The sequence below is a fragment of the Oryza glaberrima genome, chromosome 6 (assembly GCF_000147395.1).
Source record: "Oryza glaberrima chromosome 6, OglaRS2, whole genome shotgun sequence".
NCBI lineage: Eukaryota > Viridiplantae > Streptophyta > Magnoliopsida > Poales > Poaceae > Oryza > Oryza glaberrima.
Window position 1 is genome coordinate 5,659,615 of NC_068331.1, and position 12,549 is coordinate 5,672,163.

Sequence of the window (12,549 nt, forward strand, 5' to 3'; positions counted from 1 at the left end):
GCACGTATGTAGTGTTGTTAGTGAACTTTTACTTATATATAACATATATATGATGCAATATTTTTTTAGTGTAAGTAGCGCCACAAAGGAGGCCTCATATGTACGTACATACTGATATAACGATATTATAATTTTTGATTTGAGAATGAGGAGGGAAGGAATAATATCGTGACTTTTCAGCAAAAGACGTCGCTTCTAATAGCACAGTATAAAACCGATCTCTATGCTGGAATAGCATCGAGAAAATTCGTTTGCATAGTTACTTATTAAACCTAATCACCAATTATAGATGGTAAAATTTCGTTGAGCTGCTGCTGCCTGTGGATTACACCAAATGATCAAATGCTGCTGCTTGTGGATTACATTGCCAGCTACTGAAAGTCAAACGCTTGTACAATCCCAGTCTCATATAGCTCATTTTCTCCATTGATTAATCTGTGTGGAGGCTTTTATTTGAAACCTAATCCAAGTCTAGGCGGCAGCAGGAAAGCTTTCCTCTATCGAGGCCTTGGGCCCAACACGGACGGAAGGCACCGAAGTAGGCGACTGGAAGCACGATCGGATTTGGGGCAAGAATTTGGGTCCACCAATTTAATTAAAAATAATAGTAGGTATAGATCTAATCTAACGGTACAAAATAATGGGTCCACTAATTTAAATGAAAATCAATGGCGAGATTAGACTGTGCCACGTAGCGATTTAGGAGCATTTGTAGGAGCGTCATATGGCGGTTTGAGAGCGTTTGTAGGAAGTTTAATGGACTTTTAGTATATAATAGATAATAGATAGATAGATTTTTTAAAAGATATAAAAAATAAATTTCCGATTCAAAATTTTACAAAAATATAGTCTCAAGACAAGTTGAACCCTACTCTCCTGTCGATGATGCCGCCGATCGAGCGAGGAAGCATCAGATGGCCGTGGCAACTCCGACGAGGTTGGCGCCGCCAAGGCGCACTTCGTGTAATCGTGTTCGTCCCGCTGATGTACCAGGGGCATTTGATCCCGTCGGTGGACACACGGCGCTGATGGTGGCCACCCACGGCGCGGTGGCCAGCGTCGTCGTGACGCCGTCCTACGCCGCCGCACCGTCGAGCTCGCGTCGTCGACGTCAGGGTCGTGGAGCTCCCGCTGGACCTCGCCGCGGCGGGCTTGGCTGACGGAAGCGACGACGCGACAAGATCCGCCCGGGGCTCAACTACTTCCGCCGCGCGCTGACGCTCCTCCGGGCGCCGCTCGAGCGCCACCTCCGCGTGGAGCGCGCGCTGGCCGCGGCCGATATGATGGCATCGTCATGAACACCTTCGTGAAGATGGAGCCCGATCGATCGAGTTCGTCGCCAGCTACGCGTTGGCCATTGGAAAGAAAGGTGTGGACCATCGGGCCAGTATCTCTGTATCACCAGCACGATATCGCCGGCGGCGAGAGGGAAGTCGGCGGCCATTGACGCCGACGAGTGCATCCAATGGCTCGACAGCAAGGATCCCAGCTCCGTCATCTACGTTAGCTTCGGTAGCATCGCGCGCATGGATCCGAAGCAGCTCATCGAGCTCGGGCTCGTCCTCGAGGCGTCGGCCCACCCGTTCATCTGGATGGTGAAGAACGCGGAGCTCTACGGAGACACGGCGCGCGAGTTCTTCCCACGGTTTGAAATTTCGGTAATTTCGTCACCCACCGGCAATCTCATATCTCGTCCGAAATTTTAGGTTTTTTTATGAATTTGGTCAAATTTTAATCAAATTCATTCAAAATTAGTCAAAATTTCAAATAATTTCGGCCAACTAAATTTCAAAATTTCCAACATTTCGGTCCCCCGGCAAAAAAAAAACAATTTCGAATTTCTTTCAAAAAGAATCGGTGAGCCACCAATTACATTGAATATAGATGGAGAAAACTATACGGTGTAAAGGAAAAGAAAAAAAAAATACTCAGCTAAGGTACAAGGTTCTTGCACGAGCTCGAGGCACGCATCGCCGGCCTTGGCATGGTCATCAGGGGGTGGGCACTGTAAATGCTGATCCTGTCGCACGCCATGGTCGATGGCTTCGTGACGCACTGCGAGTGGAACTCGATCATGGAAGCTGTTGCCACCGGGTTGCCCATGGTGACATGGCCGCATTCTGCCGAGCAGTTGTTGAACCAGAAGATGGCCGTGGAGGTGCTCGGGATTGGCGTCGGCGTCGGCCTTGATGAGTCGGTGACTGAAGGACACTGTGGTGGGGAGGATGGTGGTGGAGAAGGCAATCGGGAGCATACTTGATGGAGGAGAGGAAGGAGAAGAGAGGAGGAGGGCGCGGGAGCTCACGGAGAAATCGAGTACGACAGTGCAAGAGGGCGGATCATCATGTGACAATCTGTTTGATTTCATCAAGTCCTTTAAGGGTGAATAGGGGTGAATAGAGAGATCGTTAGATTTGTCCCTTATTCTTTTAAGGGTGAGATCGGTAGATCTTAGTAGTACGAATGAATAACATTTTGTTTTAAATAGAAAAATGAGTGGCATTTTTTTCTGGAGAAAGTGTATTATTATTATTATTATTATTATTATTATTATTATTATTATTATTATTATTATTATTATTATTATTATTTTGAATCTTCAGTTCATCCTTTTCTCCCCCTACTCCATTCTTGTGTTGACATGCTGTCTAGACTTTGCTACCAACACGTATTCTTGCAAGAGGCCATCAAGGCCCAAAGCCCATCAACAATTCAGCATACAGGCGTATATAGATTTTTTTTTTTTGCGAGGAGTATATAGATTTTCAGCGTATGTTGTTTTTAAACTTGTACACAAGAATTGAGGAGGTGACACAGATTACTCCATTACCATATATGAACACTATACTGTTGGCGATTCCCTCGCTACTTTTTGGGGAAAAAATATTGATGTTCTTAATTTATACTACAATTGACATTTCTAATGGAACTTATATTTAAAAAAGAGTTGAGAATATCAAAACTACCTACATTTATGATTGAAGGGATTAGTATTCATGAGAAAACAAACAACAAAATACTAATTGGTTACACAAACACACATACATTGGTAGTAGTAGCATGCTATGCAAGTAGCTACTTTTATTACAGATAGCCTTGGTAAGGCCTTTATTACTTAAATACATAACACATTTGCATCTTCAGTAGCATTTTTGTAGGCATTATGGGTATTAGTTCTGATGAAGGTTCTATGGGTAGCGCACACCGGCGGATCCAGAACCGCTTCCTGAGCCACTCCCAGAACTACTACCGCCTGGACCGCTTTGCCCACCACCGCCACCACCACCTTGACCACCTGCCTGAGCATATCCACCACCGTAAGGCCAATATCCGCCATAGTAGGGCCCATATCCACCAGCTTGACCATACCCAGAACCAGACCCCGAGCCCTGCCCAGATCCACCATTTTGTCCACCGCCACCACCTCCACCTTGGCCTCCACCTTGAGCATATGCACCACCACCACCATAAGGACCATAGTAAGGACCATATCCCCCAGCTTGACCATAGCCAGAACCGGAACCGGAACCAGATCCGGAACCACCATTTTGTCCACCGCCACCGCCTCCACCTTGGCCACCTCCTTGAGCATATGCGTTACCACCATAAGGACCATATCCACCGGCCTGACCATACCCAGAACCGAAACCAGAACCATACCCAGACCCACCGTTTTGTCCACCACCGCCACCTCCACCACCACCTCCTCCTTGAGCATATGCTCCACCACCATAAGATCCATATCCCCCTGCTTGGCCGTACCCAGAACCGGAACCGGAACCATATCCAGAACCACCATTTTGTCCGCCTCCACCACCTCCACCCCCACCACCCCCACTAGCATATGCTCCTCCAGATCCACTTGCTTGGCCATATCCCGAGCCAGAGCCAGATCCCCACCCAGAACCGTTCCCCGACCCACCACCACCTCCCCCTCCACCGCCACCGCCCCCAGCACTAGCATATCTCGCTACCCTTGCCGCATTGGACAGTCCAATGCTCAGTAGCACGATGAAGCTAAGAGCTACAAACTTGGTTCTAGCCATCTTGAGCTTTGCAAGATTGCAGGATGAGATGCATGGAACCTATGATAGCATGGGTACTTATAGTAGCCGGAGTCCATGCATGCAAGGCTGTAGTGCACAATGACACTTGGATACTAGTTTAACAAATTAAATTAAAACGATGCAGTGTGCTTCACGAAGGAGGAATAGACAATGTAGAGTTATTGGACGTTATGACTTTACAGGATAGGGCATGCAGACATCTCTTCTGACTATTACATGTGGATCTGAGTTGATAAAACGCGGCTAGTATACCACGCGCGCACTCTGAGAGTTCAGGCATTTGAAATGCAGGCGAGATTTGCCACTAGTATTAGAAATTCAGACAACATTTGTTTTTTCGTATACAAAGTCGTCGATCGTCTTACCAGCGACTTGACATTATACTATAAAACTATTAATTACGTGCCAATTATATGCCCATTAGCAGATAGGCTAATTTGTCTAATACATGCAGCGCATTCCTGCACACTGTAGCAGTCTGAAACTCTGAAGTCTCTGAACAAATCGAACGGTGCTGTACTGCAGTGTTGACAAATGACAAGCCCACAGGCTGCGTATTCATGCAAACTTTGACTGCCGATATTTATGTCAGTCTATCTTACTGCCTTTGTTAAGTGCCCTACGAGTATTAGAAATGCACCTAATCTGTCTGACAGCTCTAGGTATTGACTCGTTCAATTACAGACTGCATATGATATTTAGGCAGAAAGCCCATCGATCAGAGAGCCGTATGCATGTACAACTGCAGCTGCATGATCATAACTTTACTTCCCTTAGGTGTGTAAAATTGAAATGGATTAGGACAGACAGTGCTTACTTCTTAATGATCATTGCAGAGACTTCCTCTGTAAGAAAACGATATTTTATTCTTTGTGCAGATGCAACTATATATATGACCTGCAGAGTGAATGTCTAGTTGTGATCAATTAATTCTCCAAATAGTCTATATGCAAGTGCATAATATGATCACGGTCGTCCTCATGGAGAGAGTTGGCATCATCGCTCTTCTAGCGATTGACATCATCACTCAGATCAACGAACTGATCAGCTGAATCATTAGATCGGAGTAATTAATTTTCACATGTACTCTCTCCGTTTCACAATGTAAGACTTTCTAGCATTATCCATATACATATATATGTTAATGAATCTAGACATATATATGTCTAGATTCATTAACATCTAAATGAATGTGGATAATGTTAGAAAGTCTTATATTGTGAAACGTGAAACGGAGGAAGTATATATATATATATAACAGTAATATGCGTGAGAGCTGGCTGGCGCACAAACAATTTAGTACGTTTACCTCCAAAAAAGAAAACATTTTACTACGAAGATGGATGCACGCAATTAAACTGAACCAGTTCAATTAGACTTGCTGACGAGCTGTTAAGCATTCAGACATTCAGACTTCGTAACCACAACGTGCATTGGCCGTAAGTCATTGACCATTACAATGAGAGAAATTTTATATAGCTAAGATCGTTTAATTTGTTGATGGCAGTGAGGTGAACTCCGAAGGGAGCTTCCTTGCAACTCGCAAGTTACAGTTACAGGCTTTACAGTTAGGGCCTGTTCACTTATATGCCATTTTCAATCTTACCAAATTTTGATAAAGTTGTAAAAAAAGACTACATTTAGTTTGCTACCAAATTTTGGTAACTATATAAGAAATCCTACCAAAATTTTAGTAAGTTGCCACTATGCCAAAATTTTAGTAATGCTAAAATTTGGTAAGGTTTTTTTTATCAAAGTGAACAAGCCCTTGGTCCGAGCCAAGTTGCCTTGTCGACGAACTGAAACCTACGGTCCTACAAGGCCATGGAATACGGGCCTGCATGGCCCAACATGCGCTGCCGCCAGCGAAATCCACGAGTTAACACCCGGTTGCCAGTCAAGCAGCCCAAGAGCACATAATAATCTCGCAGGCCGAACCCAAAAGAAAGGCTCACGCAAAACGCTTTCCTATGGTCTATGGGTGGGGCTGCAGGAGAACTACCAGGGAGGAAATGCAAGATCAATTGGGTAAAGACAGGCATGCCAATGTCATATTGTGGACTTGGGATACTCGATCTGGAAATTAGAAAAGTTCGTGAGAGCTCTGCGAGTGAGATGGCAATGAAAAGTGCTAGGAAAATCCTGGGTGGATATGGAAACCCCGTGCGATGACACGAACAGATTACTCTTTGCTGTGTCATCCATGAAAACAATATGGATAATCTGGAAGGAGAGAAACTAGAGGATCTTTTAATGAAAGGAGCTCTCCACTCTAATCTTGAACTTGGGCACAAAAAATAAAGGAGGAGGCAACAACTTAGGTCATTGCAGGAACCAAACAACTAGCGGGGCTAATTCTGTGGCCCCTTAAACGGCTAAACCCCTGTACAGTTTCCTTTTCATTTTTCATACGTGTACATCACTTTTTTCTTACTTTATTTAATACAATTGAAATAGTATGTGTCGATTCATTAAAAATAAGTTGCACGCAGAAACAAAAAAGTTCTTCAAAGAAAAGGCATACTACATGTACAATATATTTTTGTGAGGAATATACATGTACTCCCTCCGTTTCAAATTATAAGACGTTTTGACTTTGATCAAACTCAAATTGCTTCAAGGGTGATCAAGTTTATAAGAAAAAGTAATAATATTTTCAACTCAACACAAATTTATTATAAAAATATATTCAATTATTGATTTAATGAAACTAATTTGGTATTATAAATATTACTATATTTGTGCATAAACTTGGTCAAATTTAAAGTAGTTTGACTTTGACCAAAGACAAAACATCTTATAATCTGAAACGGAGGGAACATAACATATCAAGAAATTCCTATTTCTAAAAGTATATCCAAACATGGTCTTTTGCACATTGCATGAATGCAATATATTCCGTTCATTTGATAAGTACAAAAAATAATGAATTGAGCTTAACTCAACTAGACAGCCGGTTAGAATGTCTCTGGTAGAATGTATAAAAAGAATGGAAGAGACTCCTATGATGTATTGCCCTCTGACGTGAGTGGCTGACATGTGGGTCCACCAGCTGTGGGGCCCATATGTCATTCTCTCAAATCAAAGTTAAAGGGTATTACGTTAGAGGATCACGTTCCAAAAAGAATTTAAGTTATAGATTTACCACGGGTACTCGTATTTAAGGTTTATTATTTTTTATTGGCAATACTACGTACCGGTTGACAACGATAAAACAATAAAATTTATCATATGCCGTCCTGATCTCTCGGAGTTCGATGGTCAAACTCATCATACAATGTCCTAATCTCGCGTGTACATGAGCAATTACGTTTGTAATGTATTTGTAAAAATGGTACAGAAAAATAAATCAGAGCACGCTACAATACAAACCACACAAAAATAATAATCCCTCCGTTCCAAAATAAGTGTAGTTTTAGCACCGTTCATGTTCAACGTTTGACTGTTCGTCTTATTTAAAAAATAATTATGATTAGTATTTTTATTGTTATTAGATGATAATACAAGAATAGTACTTTATGTGTGACTAATATTTTTAATTTTTTTTATAAAATTTTTAAATAAGACGGACGGTCAAAACGCTGGACACGGATATTTATGGCTGCTCTCAGGACGGAGGTAGTAGAAAAAATTATAAATTAGTGCACGCTGCAACACTAATCATACTGTCCCACCAATGAGACCCTTTTTTAGTAGCACTCTACTTAAATTACGAGCTACCGAAGAATTCCACACTACTATACTTAAACAACAGATGAGAGGTAGCGACAACCATAAACTAAGAAAAGAACAGTGTCCAGCTGTAAGTATGTAGAAGCTTGTTTCGCATGTGCCCCCGGCCAATATTTTACCCTCTCCTCTTCTAGAAATTTCGTCGCATATATAATTCTTACCTACCTGAAGCTAAACAAGAATTTCCATCGCCTCCCTGTTCCTTTTCCCCAAAAAAATCCACCCGACCAACAGAGTAAAAACGAGCAGAAACCTTACAATAATCGACGCTGCCCTCCTGCTTAAAATTTTCCGCTCAAGAATCACATCGGCTAGCCTAATAAACCAAAGAAAAACTAAAATTTAAATTTTCGAATTTAATATTAAAATTAATTTTAAGATTTTTTTAACGTAATTTTCTTTTTAGCATTGTTTTTTAAGTCGATACGAACTAATGTATAAAATTTTTACCTACAAATTAAATATTCCCTAATAAATTGTTTTGATTTACTCCACCTGTCCAATATTAAGCACACTTGTGATTTTCAGTGCACAACGTTTAACCGTCCGTCTTATTTAAAATTCTTTTATAATTAGTTTTTTTATTATTAAATGATAAAACATGAATATTACTTTATGTGTGACTTAATTTTTAAATATTTTATATTTTTTTAAACAAGATTATTGGTCAAATGTTAGACATGAAAATTTATTATTACACTCAACATGGGACGGAATACGGGGCCATCGATAAGACGATGAGGCTCCGATCAAGTGACGCTCCGGTAGGTATTGACAGGGACAGGAACAAATTACAAATCACATAATCATGACCATCCAAAAACCCATCCACATCGCCGCTGAAATCGCCGATCAACAGCTGCAGATGATGACTTGTTGGAGTTCGCATGCATGTGTACTTCTTGCGGATCAAATGTGCGATGATCAGATGAGAGGCTGAGATCGAGCAGCGATAGCGTCGTTGCGAGAACACTAAAAAAAAAAAATTATTGGGAGACAGATCAATCGCTAGAACTAGAACGAGCTACGTGTAAGCAAGTCAGGCGATGATTAATCAAATGGGAGAAACGGGGCGCATGATGTGCATGACAAAGGGTAGCCGTCTCCTGGTGGCGTTGAGTGATAGGATGATTGGGGATAGAAAAAAAAAACTTAGGCGGTGTTCTTTGCTCAGGTTCCCAACCTCTTTTCCTCGTGTTTCGTGCGTATGCTTTTTAAACGGTTAAACTGTGTATTTTTTAAAAAAAAGTTTCTAAATGAAAGTTGCTTAAAAAATCAAATTAATTTATTTTTTTAAAAAAAATAGGTAATACTTAATTAATCACGCTCTAATGGACTGCTCAGTTTTCCGTGCATATAAGATAGGTTCCCAACCCTTCCAACGAACGCAGTCTTAGGATGTGTTTAGTTCACGCTAAAATTAAAAGTTTGATTAAAATTGAAACGATGTGACGAAAAAGTTGAAAGTTTGTGTATAAAAAAGTTTTAATGTGATAAAAAAGTTAGAAGTTTGAAGAAAAAGTTAGGAACTAAACCAGTCCCAAACTGCCTGCCAGCCAAGACCAACGTGACTGACCGGTGGTGTTTCCCATCCCAATATGTCATGCCATGGGAAGGAACTCCTGTGCAGGGGAGCGAATTGCCGAATCGACGGGAGGAATGGCACAAACAGATGGTGTTGGGGTGGGGTGGTGACAGCTGTGTTGGTGATGACGTTTTAGAGGGGACTTTTATAAATTTTAATTTAGTCTTTAGACTCTTTACCGCATCCAAAAAGCGCGGGGATTCAGATTAGAGGTGGGGTTTATTTTAGCCCTTTTTTGAACATGGCGGGGCCGGAGGTTAGAGATGAGAGATACCGGGGACAATATTCTCAAAAAAAAGGACAAAGGACGATTTAGTTCTAGCTTGTGACGTCGGTAAAAGACTTGGGATAAAGGGGCAAATCCTTTTCTTTTTGGCTTGATTTCATTCTCACGGCGATTCTAGTTGATATGACAATGGTTTGGATACGATAATTTCTTTTAACACAGTACAAATAGACACTCATATAAACACGTGCACATCTTACCTGACGAGCACCTCAAGAGATTGTGGCGATATATCTTTGTCAATGAAATCATCATTCACCATAAGCATCTCGCTGTCAACGAATATGTTGCCTACTATTGAAAAAATAATTAGCAATAAGACGAACACTACTATCAAGTCTTGGACTTGAATTCCGGTCATGATCTCATCGAATACTAATTTACACTCTACATCTGTTTATTGCTTTATTAGCCTATGCAATTTCAATCTTGAAACGTAATGTTAGTATTGATTTAGGGTTTTCTATCGTAGTTTAATTATTCAGCATTGATTTTTAAACTACGAATAATTTATATTATTTGAAAGAGAACAGTGATGATGGTGAGTGGTGAGTGTACCATCACCTCATCACCAAGTCCATATGAAAATAAAAAATGTTATTATGGAGCTAGAAGACCAACATGTTAACCGCCTCCACTACTAAATACTAATTCCCTACTTTTGTGAGAAGGGAAAAATGATGATATGGGGCCAAATGCCACATGTCAATAACAAATATATGTAAAAATTAAGAGATAACATATAAAAATAATAAACATAATGATAATAACGGATTAATGATATTTTTATTTAATCAAATCCAACTGTAATGCACATGCAATATTATACATATTAATATGTGTATAGATATAGAAGTTTTACACATAAATATTGTTGTTTTGCTTTTTCATAGCTCAATTAATCAAACACTAACACCACCAAAACTCAGAGAGCTGGAAAGATTGATCTGTTTATAAGATAAAATAACTAATGAAGACTTGGTATTATCATCAAATAGACCATAATAGTGACGCTTCAACGCTTTGAAGAAAAATATTTCACGTAAGTGGGTAACTTTTGGACTCTGTAGCATATATTAATTGAATCGTCTGTACTTGGGGAAAATTCTTTGTGGGATACAAGTGGACAATCCCACTGTATTTGGATAGAAAACTCACTTACTCTCTTCGTTCTAAAATAAGTACAGCGGTTGCGTTTATTTTGGAATAGAGAGAGTAATAGTTTTTTTTTCACATGGTAGTATAAATTTTAAAAAAAATAAATTATAAGTGGGATAACCGGATTAGTGACAAAAAAATCTGCTTGCCCGTCCACTTGTATCCCTAATTCCAAGTAAATAATGGAACAACTCAACAAGGTTTGCTTCAAACCAACCTTAATATGCACATATAAATGTAATGTTTTTCTTAAAAAAGTACCCTCGTCTAGACCTTAATATTCTCCATTAACCTTACCATATAAACTTACATATAAATTTGATCAAACCAAACGGGAAATTCTACTGGAAAAAAAATAAAAAGGAAATGCGGTTACAGAAGCTCGTCTCTCGTTTTTCCATTCTGTTTCGACATGGACTGAATTTGGATCGAAAATGTTGTTGAGTTGTACAGAATCTCTTTGCTGCTTTTTTTTTCCTAAAAAGAGGATGAGCTATCAATAGACTTAATTTTATAAATGAATTTAGGGTTTCTTTATTGTATTCTACTACTTAAACTGCCAATCACGTAAGTTTTCAACATTTACTTTTAAACTGCCAATCACGTAAACATAAATAAAAGAATACCTATAGATTATTTTATTATTTAATTTATTTTTATGGCTTAGAGCAGTTATAATAGCAAACTATAAGTCAGCTATAAACACATTTTGAGAAGATAAAAGAGGAGTGAGAAGAGCAACGGGCTACATATTTGTAACCAGATGCAGCACGAACTTCAAGATGTATGTGTACATGACAGGTGAGACCAAGTATTAATTGTGTAGTATATGTTTATTGGTAACGGCTCTGTTCGGCTGCACTCATTTTTACTATGTTGTAGCCAACAACCACAGTGTTTTCTTTGTGCAGCTAGCTGCTAAACATAGTAGCCGAACAAGCCGAACTATTATATAAATTGGCTATTTAAATCCCCATTAAATTAATTCAGTAGTTGGCTATACTATTAAACTTCTCTTATAAAGTTATCATCTGTAGCCAAACAGCCATAGCGGTCCTCCTAAACACACAGGAGAAGGATATATGCAGCATATCCGCACATGCCGCTGCCTATCCCCTCCTTCCAATTTTCAAGCATCTCCTTGTGCTGCTACTGACGTTGATCTGGTCAGTCCGTTCGCACCCGGGCGGTACGGATGCATCCACTTTTTTTCGTCTCTCCGTTGGGCGCACGCTAACGTTTTCATCTCTCTACATCATGCAGAGCCTGACACGTTGCCACTGTCTCTGGTGCCCTATAATCGGAGGCATCGCTATTCTACGCCGGTAAAACGAATGCTAAGCACACTCACCAAAAGCTACACAAGAAAGAGCATACTTATTAGTGCACAAGGTTAATTTTTGTACAAACAGTGATACAGCTACATTTGAGGATGGAATTTATGGGCACCTGTTGCACACCCTTCTGCAGCATTTTTATCCTGCAGATTGTACCTTAAAGTTTAATTTGATACTCATTTTATCATTAACCAAACTACCTTGGTAATAATACGCACTCTCATCAACTCATTTTCCCTCTGTAACCAAACCAAACATGTGCTTGTTTTAATTTTTCTCCTAAATTTTGGAATAGGTTATTTTTCTATTATTGTTGTTTATTATTTCTAGTGGACTATTTACTCATATTTGTATGCATATAGCTCTGCCACGTTACAAACATAT

The 12,549-nt window shown here is 40.1% G+C and overlaps 1 protein-coding gene and 1 pseudogene across 1 annotated transcript; one reads left to right on the forward strand and one right to left on the reverse strand.

Moving 5' to 3' along the window:
• Positions 1-724: 724 nt before the first annotated feature.
• Positions 725-2,390, forward strand: LOC127776317 (UDP-glycosyltransferase 73C12-like; annotated as a pseudogene).
• A 564-nt stretch (positions 2,391-2,954) lies between these two features.
• Positions 2,955-4,046, reverse strand: LOC127777662 (putative glycine-rich cell wall structural protein 1). The gene has a single exon (XM_052304272.1). The coding sequence runs from the start codon at positions 4,044-4,046 to the stop codon at positions 3,189-3,191; it is 858 nt and encodes a 285-aa protein (XP_052160232.1). The 3' UTR covers positions 2,955-3,188.
• Between the last annotated feature and the right edge of the window lie 8,503 nt (positions 4,047-12,549).